General features: G+C 34.4%; 1 protein-coding gene across 1 annotated transcript in view; it reads right to left on the bottom strand.

Moving 5' to 3' along the window:
* Plc21C (Phospholipase C at 21C) overlaps positions 1–18,177 on the bottom strand; it is a 69,823-nt gene that overhangs the window by 44,674 nt on the left and 6,972 nt on the right. The window contains exon 2 of the mRNA XM_074176184.1: positions 4,288–4,434. Coding sequence (XP_074032285.1) covers positions 4,288–4,434 — 147 coding nt within the window. The remainder of the gene's footprint in view (positions 1–4,287; positions 4,435–18,177) is intronic.

Consider the following 18,177-nt stretch of genomic DNA (forward strand, 5'->3'; position numbering starts at 1 on the left):
AGAAGCAGACTTTGCGATTCCAGCGACATGATTGTGCCAAGACCGTATGTCACCCTTATTTGGAATTGTTACTGTTTGAATTCCTGGTCTAATATATATTAGTTGCTAAGATAAAATAACAAATAAAGTTTTGTTTTTGACTCTCTGAAAGCCGAATTATCAAAAATCGGTCATTCGGCCAGATATAAAGAAATGTTATTGTTTTATGCATATTGGTTGTGATGTTAATATGACGTTTGTTTACCATACTCAAAATTACCATCATAACTTGGACGTATGCACGTATGGGTAAAAATGAACTACTGTTTATGGCGTGTTTAAATAGAGCTCGTGATTTGTTCGTGAGGCATTTCTGCTTACACCACTTTCCAGGCGAACATCTTGTTTCAGAAAGAGCAAGCGATACTGCAACAATAGAGATTTTAATGAAAACACACGATACAGTCGTTCATAGAAGTGACAATAAACGAACAGACCTGTCACAAGATATATACTATGTAACCACCGACCTGAATACGAAATCCCCAGTAACAGATAAACGAGACGAGTATTTCACACAATGGCTTTCGAATCGGAATATTGCGGCTCACAATAGTCACATATTTATCGACCCGAAGAATAGAAAGATATCTAGAAGGGAACTGGTGCTAACAGAATAGATACAATCCTCACCATTGTCGATGGAAGCGGATGTAAATTTGAGAGCGAGACACGCGAAAAAATTGTCGAAATTTTGAATTATCTGTGAAGTGGGTCGGAATTTATGAATTGTGACATGTCTGATACCGCCATAATATACTCATTGTTTGTCATCACATTCTTATAGTGTTTCGAAGGAAAAAATATAGAGGAGTCAAATCCGGTAAACGAGCAGGCCATTCCGCTAGACCACCCCAACCAATCCGTTGTAGGCCTTAAAATATAAGGTCGTACTATCTTGTTGGAAAACAGTTGAATTTTTGAATTTATCTAGATTGTTAGCCATGCTTCATTGGATCCGTGAGTAAATTACGTTTCAAAGAGTTCTCAAATGTAAATCGCCTGTCAGATTTTCCTCTCGATATGTGATTTCCAATTTTCCTGCGCAAGCATTCATTCTCTCAAGAGTTTGAGTGTGACTTTCTCGAAAAATATGTGGTATTATGTCTGACCTACAACGCATATTCTATCGGTTGACATTTCCTTTAAGAAAAAATTGCATTCGGCACTGAAACAAATACCTACAGTGTGCCTGAGATATCATTGAATTTTTTCATTCATTTGAAAAACAGTTATATTATCGACTTCCTCCAAGTAACTGGCAGGTGGCAATGGAAAAAATTAACAGAGATCTACAAAATTTACTGGATCTATCTATAGTCCATTACCTGAATTTGAATTCTAAAAAATCTCAGCTGATAATTTTTGGCCCGAAACACAAAAGGTGGGAAATTGAAGGAAGAATTGAAAGCAAACTTGGACAAGACTTACTACAAATAATTGCAGAAAGCAAGAACTTGCGTTTGTGGCTAGATGCTGATCTGAGACTTCACAAACATATAAATTCAGTTTGTCGTAGCTCGTACAGTATCTTACGTCAACTCTATCAGAGAAGAATTATTATGACTTCCAAATTGAAGTTGAAACTTTACGAAACCCTCATATTGTCTAGATTAGCATATTGCGATATAATCTACGGGCCTACTTTGATATAATTTGATGTAAATCGCTTACAAAAAATACTAAACGATTGCATTCGTCTCTTTTATAGTGTGAGAAAATTCGAACAAGTTCGAGGAGTTAGGGTGGTTACCGATTGCTAAAATCTGGCAGTTCCATCTACTCGTCAATACACATAAATTCATCATTTACAAAAAGCCAAATTATATTTATGAAAGCTGTAAAACTTTCAAATTTCAGAATAATTCGAGGACACGAAACCGTCACACTTTTATTATTCCAAAACAATCGATACCCAGCTTTTCTCGTAGTTTTCTTTACAACTCTATCAAACAATATAACACTACTCGACGCGAAATCGACTGCCTTGGATTCTCCTGAACACTCTCATAGACAGCGGCGATGTTTTCAGCAGATCTTACGTTTCGTCGATGTACAGGTGTTGGTTGATCGTTCACTGTTGTTGACAGACATATTCAGATAATGGAGCTGGAATTTAACGGTGGTTTTTGAGATATCATTCTCATTGTCAACTGTTGTGTGGACTGAGATAAACTGAGGTCCAAACTTTTACCTCTTACAAATAAACTTGATGTGCTTGTAGATTTTTGCGAAATGTTCTTTTCCCACACTGTCGAACGTTTTTGATGGTATTTTCTAGAAAAGTTTCATTTCCTATTCTGAGTCCTGCGGACTGAGAACAAACCAACAATAACATTCGAAAGTAAAGAAACTGCCGTCTCTCCTTCCGAGTGAATCCATTAGTGCCCCCATTCCGGACCCCCGTAGAGCGTTCGAAGAACCTCCTTCGACCGATAATTAACATTTCCTACTGTTCGTCTTTACTATTTATAGAATGCCTGCATGTAATATCTACAAGGGTCGTATATCACAAAGAGCGCCCTTGGGCGCTTTCCTTCCCACAGTGACCTTCAGTGAATGCTGCACGAACAGTCAGACTCGCCAAATAATATACAGCTTGTAGCATTAATTCATTAAATTGTTGCAGAAATACCTTAAATTGTTGTGCGTCGCAATTCACGCCAGCTTGATGGATTGATATTTCTCTGAGTGCTGCAAATTTAGATGTGAACATAGAAAGACGTGCTGTTTCATAAGGAGTTCCCTCATAGCTGGAGTAATTAGATTGTTGCAAAAGTTTTCTCCATTTTTATGAGTCTAGTTTGAACTCGCGTTGAATTCAATTTAACAGAAATAGACGTCATTTGAACCAATGCACTTTTGCCAACTTAACACAAGTCGATCAATTCCGTCAGCATGAAAGTTGGATGCCCGGGGTCCGATTTATTCATATCAATTCTTGATTCGTTTGTCTTCTCTATTCTCCAAATGTCTTTTTTATACCTCCAAAAATGTTTCGTAACATTTTTCTTTGCCAAATCGTCCTCTTTCTTTCCTTCTTCTGATTCAACATCCAAGTTTCGCATGCGTGGAGTATTTTTGATATAATAATTGTTTCATATGCTTCGAATTTGGCTGACCTCGACACATCTTTTGCGTGCGAAGGTTTCTTTAACAATCCCATTGCTTTGCTACCTTTCAGAAGACTTTCATCTCTTTCTCTTTCCATCCTCTCTGATTATTACCATTTAGACGGATACGATAATAATCCTCATCAAATTGAATACCTTAGTTATCTTGAGCATTTCATGTACTTTATAATTGTGTTTTACATCATCAATATCACAAATCAATATCTAAGGATTTATCGCAAAATTGGAACTATCACGCAAGAAAATAAATTATAGCGGTGTCACAAAATGATGCAGCACGCATAATGAAAAAAGTTGCAATTGCGTTGATTTTATTTTGTGATCACACTTTCTTTAAGGTGATTTTATCAGAGGTCATAATCATTATTCACAAACTGATGTGAAGCTATGACAAAACAACTGTAGCCATCCAGCCTTCAGCACAGAGAATGGCCATTACGAATAAAAAAGGATGCCATTTGGGCTCAAAAACGCTCCGTCGACGTTTCAACGTGTCATGGATAACATCCTCAGAGGTATAAAGAACGATAAATGTCTTGTGTATCTCGACATCACCATTTTTCCACATCCCTGTAGGAATATCAGGAACATCTCAGAGAAGTTTTTGAACGACGTTCATAACGGGCCTTTGTTTACGTCGATCACATAAACTATTTATTTCTTAGCTATCTCGATATGGTGACACGAGTGTACCCTTAAGAGTTTTTCTAGGCAATCGAAAGAACATTGTTAAACTAAATTAATAATACTCGAAAACCTTAAACATGCTTCAAAGTGTTCCATATTAGCATTAAATCAGTTCATTCAAAATCTCAGTTATGCTTTTGGAACTCATTTCCTTGTAGTTATTTGTTTTGCACTCACCATATGAATATATACTGATCGAATTTCTACGACACCTCCATTTAATAACGTGAAAACTTCTATGAAATTCTGAATGGACAAAACATACCAGGAAATGTATAAAATAATAATAAGCACTGGGATTCAGTAGAACGAAAAAAAAAGTTTTTCGATATGATAAATTTTCTTAAAATATTTTTTGTTTAATTCGTATTTTTACTTTTATGTTATTTCAAGTGGTTGTCAAGTTTTCACAATAAAAAATCCTTACCTTTGGTATTTTAGCATATCGGCCAGTTCTTGTATCTCGAATGATTGCAATATCCAGAAGATCCATTTCATGGTTCTGGTCGACCCAGTAAAGGTAGAATCCATGCGGATCTACCCTCAGTGTTACTGGAGTACCCACACCAGAATCCTGAAAAAAAAAGAAATTTGTTGTGAAGGTACTGGATTTGTTTCTATGATTATGGAGAACAGCATCAATTTCGTGAGCATTCATTGTTGGGTAAGTTAGCAATGATCTCATAACTCACACTTTCGAGCCAATCACAGTTGGCAAGATTCATAATTTACTACCTTCTGGACCAATCACAGTTGGCCAGATTTATAACTCATGCCTTCGAAACCAGTCAAAGATCAATTATTTTCAATCGTGAGTAACTTTGAGAATTTACCTACTTCAAAATATGTTCTAGATTCCAAACTTAATCATTGAAATGACAGTTCATTTTAAACTACAAGGTTGTTTCCTAACTGAGGGGCAAATCTTCATATGGCGATTTTTAAGAAAAATACTTCATATGAACATATGTCTGGGGATGCTTCGTTTCTGAGATACCGGGTGTTGAAGATGAAAAATGATATTTGGAAAATATCAAAAATATTCCCAAACCGGTTTTGCTGAAATTGGTACAGTTATTTGTTCGGATGTGCTTCGTTTCTGAGATACATTCAAAAATATCTGGAGTATTCCCTATGATTCAGCAATTGTCGATTATTAGATTCCTCAAGTCATTCATATCTAGCATAGAAGTTTTATAAACAAGAGCATTCATATCAGGAATGCGAGCTGGACAATTTTGAGGTCTTGCACGTCCAATCCAGCAAATGTGATACATGACATTTGAAGAAGAAAAACCTTTAACAGCAGAAAATTTATAGCTTATATTGAGCGCTTCAACAACAAATTTTCAACCCCTTCATTTGATAAATGATATAAATTATCTCTGAAAATGAAGACTCGGGTATGAAATTTGATGTTCTAGTAGATTTTTCGAATGGTTCATTGAAAGTGGAGAACTTTCAAGGAAAGAAAAAAAAATTACTTTTCTGTTGATTTTATCTCGAAAACATTATAATTAGTAACAAATATCTCATTCCCTTCAGCTCGGTTGACAACATATGACGGAATCACCTCTTCTGATCAACTATAACATAGTTACGCATCTAGTGAGCTGATCAATTTAATGATATTAATGTACATATTGATCAGAGGGGATATTTCATCGATACCACACTTGATTGGGATGAAAGTTCATTACGGTTTCCCGTGTACTAATACAGTATAATCGGCGAGTAGATTGGATGATTAGTTTCTCACGTGAACTGATATCGAAATAGTCTGCATTTACAAAGATTGGAAATGCACACGCCCTCATTACAACCGAAGGGGATGCACAAATACATATATTTCCTGTGGATGGCGATACACACAGAAATTGCACCAGATGACAGTGTCGAACACATGCAGACCTTATCAAGTTTGTATGCCATGCATGCACTGCTAAATTTGCCATTGTTGCTGAATAATAAAAAAAAGCTCGGCTTTGACAATGAGTTGAAAGAATTTATCTTGAAAATTTAAAAGTTTCAAGTAACAAATATCTGAGAGGTTTCCAATATTTTATTACGTTTACCGGCGGGTTAGTTGACTTCCAGATTAAACGAAGTTATATATTTTTTCGTTTAAATACGGTCGGTTTAGTTACCAATTCGAAACATTCAACAGGGCCGTCGATCAAAGATGTTATCACCAATAAAATAAAAGATTTCTAATCAAAATGGGCGCCAAGTGATTTGGCCGGCTTTTATCACAAAAAAGTACAAGAGATAACTACAAGATTCAAGCATAAACTAATTCTCAGGGTGTTAGCTAATATATCGACACTAAAAGAAAAAAAACAATCGCGATAAGGAAAAACGTAAAGGTGATGCAAGAATTTCGGTTGGAAGAATTGAATGTGAACATGCAATACATCCATCATTCAATTCTTCTCAACTATGAATAAGGTTTCTAGTATAATGTGAAATATAGGCATCGGTTTGTCCTCAATTAATTAAATTCACCCCAAAATGCTCTTCCAATTCTCATGTTTATTGCTTCCGTAACGATTCGGCAATTCTACTATAAAATTCCTCTGCATATTGTAACGAATCTGAATCCGGCCCTGACCGTTATCTCAGCCAGCAAACACATGACTCATCGCGAAACGTTGAGAAAAGAATAGGCGAGTACAGAGATCTCTAGATAAATCTAGAACGATCGTTACCGTTATGTAAGCCCTGCTTCCCGTCCATAGAGGGAGTCTGTACAGTGAAGATAAATTAAGTTGCTAAGTGTTGTATATGAATTAGTTGTGACAGTGAAATATTGTTGAAAATAAATTTGTTTAAGACAGTTAATTCTTTAATTCGTTACAATATAATCACCAGGTGAAAATGTGTAGCACTACAAATCTCTAAGTAAGTAGTCGCAATACTTCAAGAAGTAAAACAGGCTGAAACTTCCGTCTGGACACGAAAATCAATCAATGATAGTAATAAACATTTACTAGGCAGGAATTGCTATCTAATATACGTCGTTTCGAATCCACAACGAGTCCAAGGTTTTTGTAGCGCAGAAAAGAAATTTATGGAGAAGTGACTACTTTTATAGGGTGTTACATGAAATATATTCGAAAATCCTTTCTTAGGCTCATCAATTGAAAAAAAAACGAGAGTATTTTTCATTCATTTGGATTTTCATATGAGTATATGAACAATAAAGCATTTGTCAATAAATCCGTCGAACTTTTATCTTTGATGACTGTTCTATAAGGAGAAATTTCCGCATTCAGAAATGTAATCTAAATGCGGAAAACAAAATACGGTACTAATTCGAACGAATTTGTAGAGAGAGACTTTCAATTGAAATTTTCGCCGGGTTATTAGTATCTGACAAAAACTTTGTTTATTATCGAAGCTTTCCAGATGTTCGTGAAACACTTGGGAAATTCAACGTTCCGCGAACGTAATGAGAAATTAAATTTAACGATATTGAATTATTAGGTGCTATTCTGCTCAATATTTTATATTTGTTTACTAATCGACGAAAATAGAACAATAGACGCGTCACGATTGAGTTTTAATGATAAATCTGAGTGCGTTTGATATCGTATGTAACCCGAAACTTTCCAAACACCATATCAAATAATTCTGTTAAATCTGAATGGAAATGATGTCATAATCGTAACTTAATCAATTTGAAAATGCAACTGTGTTAAATTAGAATTTTGAGGTATCCAACCATTTTTCTTGGGCTGTACAAAGCTGTACTTTCAAACTCCCACCCGAAGTGGGCGTTTGAAAGTACAGCTTTGCGTATTACATACGAAGTTAAAAAATTGATTATTATCAGGACATGATGAGAAAAAGAAAATTCAAGGCTCATGAAGAATTATAGGCCCATTACAGTACCTCAGTTCCCCAGTTCAAGAGACCAATACGTTGCTCTTGATGACATAACATCCTCGGTACAGAAGGACACCATTGAAGTTCCCCAAGGGTCAGTTTTAGGACCGATTTTCTCCATTTTATACATGAATGATTTGGACAAACAACCAGTTCAGTCCTGCTTTACTATGTATGCTGATGACACTTCAGATGAATCTGATGAGTTACTAGTCCATAAGTCATTTAGAATGTTAGTGATTGGTTCAGAGCAAATCGCTTAAATTCAAACTTCGAGTAGACCAATTCACTTCGATTCCACAATTGTCAGAAACACAGTGAAAACAGAATCATTTCTAATCAATTTAATAAAAATATCAACACTGACGCATCAGTCAAGTTCTTAGGTCTCCACGTGGATGAATGTCTTACGGCTCGAATATAATCTAACAGACTGATAACAGATTTCTACACATCTACTGCACATCTTGAGGTGGGGATTTCTCACCAGCAATGACTCAGTGTGGCAGCTGTACATGTAACTACAATGCATTAACAAAGCTTTCTCTTGCAAATGAAACCAACATGGTATTTTTTTTTTAAACGTTAAGCATTCCAAAAGTTACTGCTATCATCGTGGATGGACAAATAGACGAGCAACTCTGTTCCATTTGTGAACACACAAATTGTTGAGTTGAAAAACAGCTTAAGCTGAACTTCGCCTTTCATCATTATTTTTGTTTTTGTATATCATTATGTTGATGAATAAAGCCGATTATTATTATTATTATTTCTCACTGCACCTTTCTTCTTTGTGAGTAGTCGTGCTTTATTTTTGTTCTCTAACAATTATGCACGCTTTAATCGCACATTTTCATGAAAGTGCATGCAGTGTCGTGGGTGGAAAACTTTAATTTTTGGAGAATAGAGAAATTACCGAGTTGGTTGCGTTTGACTTTGCCTCGAAGGCACATGTAGGAGTTCTATTTAATTGGGACACGTGTGATGTCGCTTCTGAATGGGGGTTTTTGTATATGAAAGCATGAGTAACAAGATTATGTTCATAAGTTTATCGAAAAATCTCCCGAAATACTCTATACGTATTTTTTGAAGCGGAAATCAGTTTTTTATGTATTTTTGTGGGGATTCTCAAGCTTTTTACACCTCAATTACAACTCAATTTTTGAATCTATTATTTTTTCAAGTTTACATCCTATTTTCACCCCCCCAGACGGCCTGGAAAACTATGCCGTAAAGTTTTTTCTGTTTTTTCACACTTGAATGTAGTGATCAGTATTCCATTAAAACTAATGACCAAATAATTGGGCCATTTTTCTTTAGGGAAAATTTATCATCCGTCGGTTATCTCAACCTTCTAAATGAGGTTAGTGAAGTTTTAGATAATATGCCTTTAAATATTAAATACGACCTATGGTATCAGCTTGATGGCGCACCAATACATCACACGGATGCTGTAAAACAGTCCCTCCAACAATTGTTCAGAGGCAAAGTTATTGGACGTAACTGGGAACATTATTGGCCACCTAGATCACCCGACCTGGCGCCTTTAGACTTTTTCTTGTGGGGTTACCTGAAACAAAAAGTGTACCGAAGTAGACCATTTACTGACATACAACATCTGGAAAATACTATTCGCGAGTGCTGTGCAAATATAAATCCCCGATTTATTAAAAATGCAGTTACAGATGTCAGTAGAAGGACCATAATTTGTATTGAACGTGGAGGACGACATACTGAAACGTAGGCTATAAGTGTTTGACAACCTCATTTAGATCAATAAGTAATTTTTTGTACCCATTTGTATTTTCTATACTATTATTGTTGTTTAAAATTTTTAATAATAATAATAGTTCTATCGAAATTATTTGCATTTTTTTAGTTGCCTCTGCTTTTTCGAAATCAAAGGTTTGTTTAAGAAAATAGTCAAGTGATTGAAACTTTGCACCAGTCATATTAAAATTTTTATAGCAAATTTTTAATTTCTCTCTAAAAATGTCCGTATAAGTAAAAATTTATCATAAAAGTTAAACTCCATGATGAGTTTGTTATTTATACATGAATTGATGACAATTAACCGAACTTGTTTTTTAAAATAAAGGAGATATCTGTCAAAAATAAGCAAAACGTTAACTTTATCCTAGTTGCATAAAATTTGGCATATGGATATAAAATTGCCGTAGACACAACTTTTTCAAGTAACTTTTTGTTAAATTCGATCTAGAAATGCACTTTTTCAATTTAAAAAAAAAAGTTGAATTTGACAAACACTGAACGTCAGTGGGTCGCAGTTGGCCGCATCATTTTAAGTTAAATTTAAAGCACAAACAAGTGACGAAGTCAAGTTTCATTGAAACTTTTCGAAAAAAAAATTTCCCATATGGTGCGCACTTTAATGGTGACACTGTATAAACGCTCACCCTGTATACATTCTACAGTGTGACACACTTAAGATGGAGACATCCCCGTATTTTAGTAATTTTCGAAAGTAGAGATCTGGTTTTTGGTACAGGCGCAGACCTTCATTGGCTGCACATATGAAAATAATAAATTCGTTATAATGTAGGATAATATGCCCGAATTAGACCAGAGCTGAAGCCTTTAAAAATGGTAAAAAGTGAAAAAAATAATAGTAGGATGGAACCCATTAGAAAAGGAGGGAAATATGATAAAAATGAAAGGAAAAATAAATTACGGGTGATCTGAGTTCGGGAAGTTCGAATTCGAATTTTTTTCGATTTTTTGCATTTTCTGAGAACATTTACTACAGTAATGTATATTTTTTTACACCATCAGAAAGTAGATATTTCAACAAAAACGACTTTTTGAAAAAAACTGATATTTTGAAAAGTAGGGTGCTTTTTTGATGTTAAGCCAAAATAAGGTGGAAAATAAATGTTCCAAATCAAATGAATCACAGTGTATGCGGGACATAAAAAAGGTGAATTTTCACCAAATATCGTAGAAAAAAAATATTGAAAAAGATAAAAATAAAAAACCAAAAACTTGGTTATTTGAATTTTCTACATAAATTTTTAGGTTATATGAAATAATGAAACTAAAAAAAATGTTAATCTTTTTATTACTTACAACTTTGCCATTTAACTTTTTTCTATAGGACTTGTAGTTTTGCCGGATATCGAGATAAACCATTTTTCACCCTTAAAAACTCACTCTTTCCAACTTCCTGAACTCAGATCGCCGGTAATTTATTTTTCCTTTCATTTCCATCATATTTCCACCCTTTTCTAATGGGTTTGGTCTCAAAAAGTATCGACCCTCGTCTAAAAAACCTAATATTCATTGTATATACATGTATTTCATTGATTTGGACTATTTGTGTAGATTCTTATTCAGAATCATGATTTGAAAATCGGACTTGAATATGAAAATTACAAAAAAAAAACAAATTTCGAATTTTGGGTTGAAATTTGGTATGTTGTTTGCTGGGTTCAAGGCTGTCACTCGGGCTAATTATTGCAAAAATCAAATATCTGAGTTCAAAAATGAAATAAATACAGGGGTGTCTCCATCTTGAGTGTGTCACACTGTATAACTTCGTTTCGACAACAATGAGCAAGACACATTTTTTTCCTAAAAATAGAAGAACCTTGACATTCTTAGGAAACACCAGGAACTGAACACAAGGAAGCAGAGACAATATAAACTATACAGCAGAAGCTACAACTCAAGTAAACAATTATCGAGTAATGCAGGAATGCATTTAATAAGCACAATTTCCTGCAAAAAAACATCTATTGTTGCTAGAGATGCCACATAATTATTAACGTGAATATCTCATTGGAATTGGTATTACATGGTAACCTACTCTTGACTAGTTACATAATATGATTATCGTATATCCGCTTGGTTTCATATTTTCGTGGTGATTATTATACAGAGCGTCCCTTTAGGAAAACAAACTTAAATCAGCCCCTCAGAACTGAACATATCTCAAAAACGTTATAAAATATCAAGCCCAAATCAAAATTAAGACTTCAATAAGACTTATTCGACATGATAGATAAATATACTTTATTGTCCAAGAATAAATTCTCATTGACAAAGTGTGATGAAAATATAAATATATGTGTATATATATATATATATACATATAAAAATATAAATAAATAAAACAGCAAATTAAAAAGTATGTAAAACATATTTGTCAAAACAAAACAAACCTTGCATTATTTCATTATAAATGCAATTGTATCACAATTCAATTTACACATATTAATGTGGAATAAAACAAGACTATATGTATAATAGTAATAATGATAATGATAAAAACGTGATCGTTAATACATAATATTGTTTAGCTTATCTTGGCAGAACACTGAGAATATTTACAATTTGTCATCATAATATTCCTGCAGGCTATAATAAGCTTTCATGAGCAGTATATTTTTGACCGACTCCCTGAAACGTCTCTGCTCTACTATATCCCTAACTACCTGTGGTAAATGGTTGAACATTTTTTTCCCTTCGTACATGTTAGAGTGTTTTGTTAGAGTCAATCTGGGTATTGGCAGATGTAAATTATTACTACTGTTCTGTCTTGTGTTGTGGATTCTATTTGTATCTGGAGAATCAGTGTTATATCTTTTATGAATCAGGCAAACAACTTCAAGAATGAAGATGCTGAATAGAGAGAGGAATCTGTATTTAACGAAAAGTTGTCTACAACTATCCCTATGGTTTGCCCCACATAAAAACCGCAAAGATCTCTTCTGCAACACGAAGACCTGGTTCAATAGTTGTTTACTACAGAATCCCCAAAATGCAATGCCATACCTTAGATGAGACTCTACTAGGGCAAAGTAAGTCGATCTAGCAGTGAATATATCAAGTTCATTGGAGACAATTCTGACAGCAAATGATCCTGAAGCCAATTTTGTGCATAAAGATGTGATATGTTCTTTAAATTTTAATTTATTGTCAATATGCAGACCAAGAAATTTTCTGCAAGTCGTTTCTTCTATCTTCCTACCATCTAATAGCAAGTTGTCATAGCTAAATTTGAACTTTACAATTTCGGTCTTGTCTACGTTGAAGGAGAGTAAATTAGAATCACACCACTGTTTGACTTTTTCTAAAAATGATATCATTTGCTTCAAATTGTTAGTATTTTTTTCATGCCATAACAATGTGGTGTCATCGGCAAAAATTGTGAATGACCCTTCAATATCAACTGTAGCAAGATCGTTGATGTATAATAGGAATAAAATGGGCCCTAGAACAGATCCTTGAGGTACCCCGCAATCAATAGCCGAAATGTCCGAATACACATTATTGACTTTCGTCAGCTGGGATCTACCTTTTAGGTACGATTTGAACCATTCAAGACTTCTTCCTCTTATGCCATAACAGTACATTTTTTTTATAAGTATATCATGATTGACACAGTCGAAGGCTTTCGAAAAATCGCAGAAAACTGCCGAAATTGCTTCTCCCTCATTCATATTCAAGTATATTTTTTCCAAAAATGAGAAGATTGCATCATTAGTGTTTTTACAGCTTTGGAAGCCAAATTGACATTCATTCAATATTTTTCCATTTGATAAAAATCTCAACAATCTTTTCTTCACTAGCTTTTCGATTAATTTCGAGATAGTTGATAATAACGAGAGTTTGAGGGGTTGGTGACCTCTCCACCTTTATAGAGAGGTAGAACAACTGATGTCTTCAACCCTGAGGGAAATACTCCAGTCACAAAAGATTTGTTAATCACCTCGGTTAGTGCAAATAGAGCTTCTATCGGTAGGTTCTCAAGGAGTCTTCTAGTTATACCATCCAACCCCGCGAACTTATCATTTTTTATTTCCTTGAGAGTTTGTTTCATCTCGTAAACATTTGTAGGTGTTAAGTTGAAATTATCATGACATTGAAATTGATCAAGATAACTTAAAGGGTTGATTTGAGGTACTATAGTGGATGTTATTTGTTCGGCAATAGAGCAGTAAAAATTATTCAAAGAATTCGGGTCAATGTTGATCACTGCTGATGAAGATAGCCTTCCTTTACCCCGCAATTCATTAATAATTGCCCATTTCTCACTAGGTTTATTTTGTGATGATTCAATTCTTTTTGAGTAGTAATTATTTTTTGATATTTTGATCAAGCTTCGGTAGATTTTTCTATATCTATTGAAATACTGCATAAAACCTAAATTCGATGTAAATTTTTTTATTGTACGCAAGCATCTCAGATTATTAGCAGAAATTTTTAAACCCGTTGAGATCCAAGGCTTTTTATTCCTTATTTTCAGTTTTCATCATGGAAAGCATTCGTTGAAATTGTTTGCTAAGATTTCTTGAAAAATGGTAATAGGATCTGAAGCAGTTGTTATATGATTCCAATCAGCTTGTTCACATTTTAGTCTGAATTTGCGATAATTATTTTCACTAAAGATTCTACCTTCTCTAAATTTCATATTGTTTTTCTCTCTATCTAGTGAGAATTCGAAATGAATTGCTTCATGATCAGATAAGCCTGCAGGAATAACTGATGTGGATTTGTGTTCAACAAAATTAGAACAAATATAATCAAATTGTAGAGGACGTACGTGTGATTCTAGTAGGTTCGTCAATATGCATGTCTACCAACATCGATGATCTATCACTATCCTTACTCTTACGACGTCTTCATCATGTGTCACAAGAAACAATGTTTTCCAGTTTTAATCATCGCACCGCCTGGAAATGAAACTTTCTCTGCAGCAAGACGGAAATGATTCAGATTTATCAGAACCGTAAACATTCCATCAATCAAAATGCAAACGAGCCAGGTAGGCTGACCACAAAGAAAATTACATAATAGTTTGCTGGCTAATGGTGAGTCATTAAACAATAATTAGGCGCATGCCTTAATAACCAAATAATAACAGCGATATGATTGATAATGGAAAGTAACTAGAAGTCTGTCGCTGAAGTGAACTAAATATTTTGTGTTTGGCGTGGTGATTTGTGTATGAACTAAATATGAAAATTAATGGAAAAGTTAAGTGGTTCTAACTTTCTAGCAATTTTCAAATACACTACGCAATTTCTTTTGTCAAACGCGGATAGTATCGATTATCGACACGAGAAGAGACATTTTCACGAGATTGCATGAGAGTAGAACAAGAATTGTCCACATGAAAACACAGATCCAGCTAGAATAATGAATTTTCGGAAGAGTTTTTTCAACACGCTTTATATTACCTTCACCTGTATGTATGTATGTTTGTTTGCTTGTAAATCTCAATCTCGGGATCTATATTTGACAGAATTATCAACATTATTGCTTGATCTATTCACGGGCAGGTAGATCAAGCAATACTGTCGATATTTCTGTCAAAAACAAATCCCGAGCTTGAGAGTTATAAACATACAAACAAACATACATACATATATACATACAGGTGAAGCTAATAAAAGCGTGTTAATAAAAAGATACTTTGTTAATCAATACCGTTTGATTAAACAAAAACAATTCCCAGATTATAACAGGGGGTTTATATACTGTAATATAGTCTAGTATAGTATATATTTATAATTAATTCTCTATTCGATTCTGCTGGTTGTTTACTCCAGTGTTCCTTATTTTTTTGGTTTGGCAATATATGTAGTCTTAGTCTTGGGTTTTGAAACTTTAGAACTTGAAGACTATGTAAATATTCAACGTTTTTCTGATTTTTGAGGAATCTTCACAAAGGAATATTTAAAAAATTATATTATCCGGAATCCAGTTGAAAATTTTGTTTTACTTATACAGTGCATTTCTTTAATGCCCCCCCTTTTATTTTTTGAACTGGTCGACTCAAAAAATTGAAATTTGGGATAATGAAGTTAATGCATGCAGAGGAGTCAAGGGAGGCTTAGCCTCCCCATAAAATGTGAGGCTATTCATCGAAATAAATTAAGAGATATTGACAAATAATTGTGATTATTTTTTTCTAAAAATGCTTGGTTATCGTTACTGTACCATTAATTTTTAATATAAATACATAATATGCCCGAAAAAACACTCACTCACTCACTACGTAGTACGTACCACACTGTATCCTGCATCAACAAAACTCAAACGTACCGCCCATGAACGAATAACGAATAAACCATCAACCCGAAATAATAAAGGCCATACATTGCAAGGGAGTCAAGCCTCCGACCGCTTTAAAATACACAGGCTGCACGAGACCGATCCAACCAGCGACATACGTCCCGATTTGTAATTTCGGTTGCAGAAATTATAGCGTTAGAGGAGGCTAGCCTCCAGTTGGTCTCCGTTAGTGTATGACAGCGTTTGTTTTTTATTTGATTATTCGGACGGGATGCCGTGACGGACCGGGACTGAAAAATATTTCGGTAAATCGTTTTAGTGTTTCTTGATGATATTTGTTATTTGAGTATAAAACAGGCAGTATTGTATTATAGCAGTGCTTTCTGGTAATATTTTTAATGTGTTTTTAAAGCGTTTTCTTTCAATTTCAAAGTGTTTTCAAGTTTTCACTTTTCGGTAAGTTTTTTTTTTCATTTATTATGGATAATTTGGATGAAATTAAAAAATCTGACGATATAGTCGATTGGTTGCTGACAAATAATTTTAAGTCTTTATCTTATGATGATAAATTTTACATTATTAAAACTCAAGGCCTCAACCAAATTTTATTTCAATTAAAACGTCAGATAATCGACAAAATCGAGGATTTAATATTAGTTGGTACAATAAATGCGATTGGTTAACCGGCTCCATTAAACGAGAAAAACTTTTTTGTTGGCCTGTGTTTTATTTTCCGTACAAACCGAATACTAAGCGTGGTCTAAAATAGGATACTCCGATTTAAAAAATTTACCTCATTCTACAGAAAGACATTTTAAATCTAAGGAGCATACATTTTCGTCTTGTAAATTAAAATTGTTTAGCAAACAAAATATAGCAGCTTTAGATGCAGCTCAAAAAGAGGCCATAATTTATTTTAATAATCAGGTTAGGAAAAATCGGTCGAATTTAAAAAAGACTTATCGATATTATGATTTATTTGGGTTCCCAAGAATTAGCTTTTCGTAGACACGATGAAACCGAAGATTCGATTAATCGCGGCAATAACAAGGAACTTTTAATGTTACGGGGCACAATTTGGCACTTTTTTAAACGGTAGCGTTTTTTCGGGCACCTCAAAAACCATCCAAAATCAGCTTATAGACATTGTGGCATATATTATTAAGATTAAGATCATCCGTCCATTCCGGAAAAACAGCAAGTGCAATTAATTGGTGAGATGGTAGTAAATCCTGAACAGTCTACTTATTCCGTCGGCGTCGCAAATGTTTGTGAAGTATCTCCTTCTACTTTGTGGAGACTTTTAAAGAGAAATATGTATCATCCATACAGAATTTAAATTGTACACCAATTAACTGAGGATGACCCTGATCGAACAACAGAAATCATGACGGAAACCATTGCAAGGCATCCTACCTATCTCCACAATATTTGTTTTATTAACAAATGTACATTTTTTTAAAACAGCAATGTTCACTGACAAAATTGCTGTTATTGGAGTGACACTAACCCTCACGTTTTCCGGGAAACATATTGGAAAATCAAATTGCAGGACCTCTATTTATTGATCAAAATTCAACAGGGGAACTGTATTTGAATATGCTTGAAACTACTGTTGACCCTCTCATCACTGAAATCATAGAAGTGAATCCTAATGAATTCGATACAATTCGATATATTATATTCCAACAAGATGAAGCACCACCATATTACTCCAGACACGTAAGAAACTATTTGGATACTACTTTTCCCGGTCGTTGGATTGGCCGTCGAGGTCCTACAGTATGGCCAGCCCGCTCGTCAGATTTGACACCTTTGGACTTTTTTATGGGGCTATTTGAAGCAAAAGGTGTACGAAACTGAACCTGCTTCAATATTGGATATGAATAATGAATGTTTGTAGAAATATTGACGTGACCTCAAGCTTCTTACCTCATATTAAGTATGTAGTTGAATGTCAATGTATTCAGGCAATTATTAAAAGTTCCGCCATTTTGTAGTAGTTGAAGATATTGACATTATATTCTAGGGTTGTGAAGCATTTGTCCCATGTAACCCCCAAACAACCGATTTTTGCACATTTTTCGTTAAATCGGATACTTCTATGGCACTGTTCTCCACACGTGCTCTGAGTGTTTCACAAACATTCGAAACACGCAACTTTTTGGCCTTAATTTAATCCAGCCATTGTTCTGGAGGTGGCAAAATTGGTATCGCCTGAAAATCAACTCGCATACAAATTCCTTGTCGTGACTGTTAGTTTATTATTACATCGAACTTTGCAAATCTGTTTCCGCGCCGTGTAGGTGTAGTTCATTAATGTTGTGACCCGATTAGATAAAAAAACAATAAACATGTTTGGAGATCATTTCCTCGGCGAAAGTTTGCC

Source organism: Leptinotarsa decemlineata, unplaced genomic scaffold (genome assembly GCF_025532065.1).
Source record: "Leptinotarsa decemlineata unplaced genomic scaffold, Ldec_3_MD MMD2_tig00001621_RagTag_RagTag, whole genome shotgun sequence".
NCBI lineage: Eukaryota > Metazoa > Arthropoda > Insecta > Coleoptera > Chrysomelidae > Leptinotarsa > Leptinotarsa decemlineata.